The following is a 5023-nucleotide window of genomic DNA, read 5'->3' on the forward strand; positions in this document are numbered from 1 at the left end:
TGATAAATACTTCTAGCTTTACAGCTAACATTTATTGACTCTTACTAAGTGCTAGGCACTGACGGAAGTACTTTACATGTATACTCGCATTTAATCCTCATAATAACCTTATGAAGTGGGTTTTATTTTTATACGCATTTTACAAATGAGGAAACTGAGGCGAAGAGAGATTAAGAAACTTGCCTCTTAGTAGAGGGTGGTGATGACATGAATTCAGGCAGCCTGGTATCAGCGCAGCTAGGCCTTAACCACTGGTATGCACACTTCCTGTCCCTTTTCTTGTGTACAAAACTTTTCAAATGTTTGATGTTACCATGTTCCCCCTGAAGTCCACTCTTCCTCAGACTCAGTTTCTGGTCTTCAGACTGGTCCATCACTCTCCTGTTCACTCTCATTAAGGACAGACTGTGGTATACTCAGGTTGCTTCAAAATAAGCAGAATCCATGTTTTGGGCATTATACTTCTATTAATGCTGTTTACAATGGTGGAGAAAACAGAATAAAGTCTCTAGGGACATAGTGAGGTGGCTTAAGTATGAAATCCTAGAAAACCTCAAAAAGTAAGTACACCAATTTGGACAAAAGAAAACCAAACTGGGGTTGATAACTTTGTTGTCTGAACAATCTGTTAAGAGAAGGAAGAGCTACAGGGAAACAAGGCCTTGAAAACAGGAGCTAGGCCTTAAAGGTAGAGAGAGGGCAGCCTTCAAGAACAAAAAGTGATTGAAAGACTGCTGGTGATGCATGCTCCTCATTTACCTAAACTTGTGAAGACCAATGCTTTTGTATGTAAAAGCCATCATTCTACTGTTCTTTAGTTCTTTAATACAGAGCTAAAGTGCACGAGGCCTTTTATAGGAAATACTAAAACTGTTACGCCTTTCCATGTTATTAATACTTCAGTGGTCATAATGTATTAAGAGCTGTAACACAGACCTGGCCCTTAGCACAACAAAAATTAACATTTCTTTTTAGGGGTATCTCTTGCTTTAACCCATATTTGAAATCACAAATGCGATGTTAACTTTATGTCCTCTAGAAAGAAACAGGATGACAGATATAACTATTTGACCAAATAAGGCATTTCCATTTTTTCTAATTGTTAATCTTATTAAAACATTAACATTGTGTTTTACATTAAAGTATATATTTTAAATATTGAATGTTAATATTTTATGTTATCTAATAATTACAATGGCTCCATGATCCTAAAAAAATCGTTAATAACATTACCTACTCTTCATTATTATCTTAATCTATCTGTACAGAGAGCTACTCAACATCACTAAAATGAAAAAATACTAGATTATTTATTCTATTAGGACTTTTGACCTCATTAACTAATTTTTTTCAAATGTTCAGCCTTGATGATAGCAACAATTTTTAAGGTTGTTGTGATGCCATTTGGAATGTAGGGATTTTGTGATTTGAGTGACCATTATGAATTACTGTCACCCAAAGTGGTTCTTCTGCCAGAGTAGGTGTTCAGACAGTTATGGCGGGGAGTCCAGGGTCTGTGTCCTAGTTCTTGATTTGTATTTGGTGTGCCACTTTCTGCAATATAAGCAGGCATTACTGACTCCTCTTCTATCCTTTGGGAGGGCTAAGTAAATGAAAATCTTAGATGAGGCAGAATTTAGGAGGGGTTTGGGAGTGGAACACTTCTTTGTGTTTACTTTTCTTCTTTTGCTATTTACTAGCTTACAGTTCCTCCTCTGAAATTAGACGAATGATTGATTTCACCTTCTGAGGTCAATAGCACTCACCAGGATAGCCTCTGAGTCCATAGGCTTGCCACTTGCTGACCGGCTGAAGTCCTGCTCTATGTGCATCATGGTCACTCACCGAGGACACACTTAGCTGAGATCTTACCACCTGGCAGGAAGGAAAGAGAAGTCAGAGGGTTAATGCTATTTTCATTTCTGAGAACCTCAAACCTCTAAAAAACATTTCCGGTATAGGGCAAAGTTCAGAGTCATATGTTTGGGTTCCTAAACTCAGCTTCACCACTTACTTGAAATAAGACATATAAGTCACTTAACTTCTTAGAGCCTCAGTTTCTTCGTCTATATACTAGAGAGCTATATAAATTAAGGTAAGTAGTAATAAGAAGCAGGCCGATTTTGACTTTCAAGACTACCTTTTCCTACGATACTGCACCTCTGTGATTTCTTACAGGACTCTGATCATGAATGGAATACCTTGAGGCATAATGCTGTTTACTTCAGTTAGGGCTAATAATAATGTTTCTGAGGGACTTGTACACAGCTGGTGTTTAAACAGAGCTATAAGGAAAACCAAGCTGGGGAGGGTGAGCGTACAGAACAAGAGTACTCTAACCATACAGAAAAAATGTACCAACAAAACATTGGGAACCCTGTTTGCTTAAAGTACACTATTTGCTCTCTTTCAGATGAAACTTCAAAGTGAAACTCCGAACTTTTTGCCTTTGTGAATAAGGAATTATGTTTTTCAGGGGCTCATGAAGTTTTCTTTGCATGTAAGAGCATCTTACAGATGCTCTTTATGAAACTGGTTAAGAGATCAAATATGCAGTCGTTAAAATAAAGGCATTTAGGAAAAAAACCCCAACTTTATTCTTCCATGAATAAACTTAGGGTCTGGCTTGCCTTAGAACATCAAATGTTCTCTTCCAAAGAGACGTGATCTCTTATTTTATTAACTCTGCCAAGTGTGGCGATTTCCAGACAAAATACCAATTAGTGGCTGGTGTATAACCTGTGGGTATAATACAATGGCTATCTGGAACTCTCCGAGCCCTGACCAAGCTAACTTTCCAAGTACCTAGGGGCTGATAAAATGTTTTTAAACATTTTGTGATGATTTAAGTAGAAAATACTTAATATTGCTCTGTAATTCAGCAATACCCTCAGATCTGAAGTAAATTTGTGGACCTCATCTATTATATGCTAAGGTGAACCAAACTCTGAACTCTGAGTTTTTCTGTTGCCCTCCTTGCCAAACTGTAGCCATCACTTTCTCCACTGCTCTCATCAGATGTCTTGTTATGGTAATGTTTTTCTTCTCTTAACTTGCTACTTTCAATCTGTTTTGAGGTGGGGAACTAAATACCTAAGTTTTTATGTACTCAGTAGTGTTTTATTGAATGCTCACTGTTTTAGGTACTGTGCCAAATATAACATCGCCTTCTCAGATGGCTTACATTCTAAAAGTATGAAAGTATTAGGGTAAAATATGGGCAAAAAGAGCTGAAAGAGGGTCTGAGAGACTCTCCCATGAGTCAAGTATATTATTCTTGGGGTGCAGACTTTCTGTATGTTATTTTAAAAACTCTAAGAACATATCTGCTAGCAAATGAAGTTTCTAAGAAGCTGAATTCTAGACAAATATGGTGTTATTACAGCATTTCAATTTTACTGAGAGCTATTACTAACCTTGGAAAGTATGCCTCATGCTGCCATCTGTGGACAATACAACAGGCAAATTAAGGGATTAGGTATCCTCAGCACTAAAGTGATTGTAAAGAAAATATACATAACACTATAGTCGTGCTTCTCCATATCCCCTGCTTCACCTTATGTTACTTTTCTTAATGTCCATGGGTAAAGGCAGAAATAATGAACAGTGCTTGGATTCGTTTGCCCTTTACTTTCAAATTGGAGAGACTATCTCAGAACCTTTCAAAGCCCTCTTTCTAGAAGACTCAGAGAAGACAGGGACCAGTTTTATGTACAAGGGTTTAACTAACAGCATCGATCCCTCTCAGTTCTGGGATTACTCGGGTAGTTGGTTTTTTAAAGCTGCAGAGCACTAGCCCAACGTCTACGAATACAGATTACGGGTTTTTACATAAATCGAAGTAAAAATGCAAATGGACAGTCAAAGGAAGGAAGAAACACCAAGCCTCAGGCATTTTTTGACCGAGGGCGCAGCCCCGAATGGCCGCATGGAGAAATAAGCACCAGTTCTCCGTTGCCGAAGTGTGACGTTTCGTAGGCAGTTCGACTCCGCGCCCACAGAGGGCGGGGATCGTTCAGTTTCAAGCAGTCTGGAAGCAGCAAGAAGTTAGGAGGACATTGAAACCCCTCCAAGAAACGAGGCGAGACTGGGGAGGCGCGCGCCACTCCTCTCTCCCTACCTTGTGGGCACCAGGTCCTGTGCCGTGGGCTGCTTGGGCCGCCGAGAAGTCGATGACCCCTCCCAGGTCTGCGGTCCCGGGGCGGCTCTGCCGGTAGAAGCGGAAAAGCTTTCGAAAGGCATCTTCCCCCGGCTCTGTCGCTAGCGTAGCCACAGAGCTCACGGCCGCCGCCATCTTCCCCATCTCACCGCCCAACTCCCTCTGGCCCGGATGCAGATTCCTGTGCCCCGGATCATGCAGGTTTTTCCGGGGCCGCGACCGTAGGTCACGGAGGTCCCTTAACTTAAAGATGGCGGCTTCGGCAGTGAGGGGCGCTATGGCTCTGCGGACGAGTACCGGCCGGCCCATTGCCTTTGTCAGAAAAATTCCTTGGACCGCGGCCTCGAGTGAGTGAGACGTAGCAGGGGCGGCATTTTTAGGTCCAAGCGATCCACAAGCGTTCTGCTTTCCGCGGAGCATTTAAATCAGCGTGTGGCTGGATCAGGAGGCTGAGTTTGCTCTTGAGCTCACCGATCAGCAGCGAGGAATTTTGTTTGTAATTAACCCTGTGGGGATGTTCCTTGAGCTTTTGGGGCACGTATGCACGGTCTTCCATCTTTCGAGGTGATTTGGTGGAAAGGTTGATTACTTGGAAACTTTAAGATTTACGATTTAGGGAGTATTTATATGCTTGCAGGGAGGAGGATGAATTGGAGGCGAGGAGACGAGCTAAAAGGCAGTTTCGGTAATTTACTTCAAAGGTGAGAACTTGAACTAGGTAATGGTAAAAGGGAGATCAGATACACTTACGTTAACAGAGTCGACAGTTTTTCGTGTTGAGGGAAGAGCACAGAGTGACGGAAAGGGAGGAATGACTTCCAGGTTTTTAGCGTTGGTGAATTTCGTGGTTAGAATGTAGGAGAA

General features: G+C 41.4%; 1 protein-coding gene across 2 annotated transcripts in view; it reads right to left on the reverse strand.

Annotated features, from left to right (window-relative positions):
• ALKBH1 (alkB homolog 1, histone H2A dioxygenase) overlaps positions 1–4510 on the reverse strand; it is a 24150-nt gene extending 19640 nt beyond the window's left edge. The window contains exons 1-2 of one of the 2 annotated variants that reach the window (XM_011357088.2): positions 4121–4510; positions 1767–1875 (exon numbers count right to left, since the gene is read on the reverse strand). In XM_011357088.2, coding sequence (XP_011355390.1) covers positions 1767–1875; positions 4121–4468 — 457 coding nt within the window. In that variant the 5' untranslated portion in view covers positions 4469–4510. The remainder of the gene's footprint in view (positions 1–1766; positions 1876–4120) is intronic. The other variant, XM_011357089.2, reaches the window with a different exon arrangement.
• Between the last annotated feature and the right edge of the window lie 513 nt (positions 4511–5023).

Source organism: Pteropus vampyrus, unplaced genomic scaffold (genome assembly GCF_000151845.1).
Source record: "Pteropus vampyrus isolate Shadow unplaced genomic scaffold, Pvam_2.0 Scaffold32, whole genome shotgun sequence".
In the NCBI taxonomy this organism is placed as follows: domain Eukaryota; kingdom Metazoa; phylum Chordata; class Mammalia; order Chiroptera; family Pteropodidae; genus Pteropus; species Pteropus vampyrus.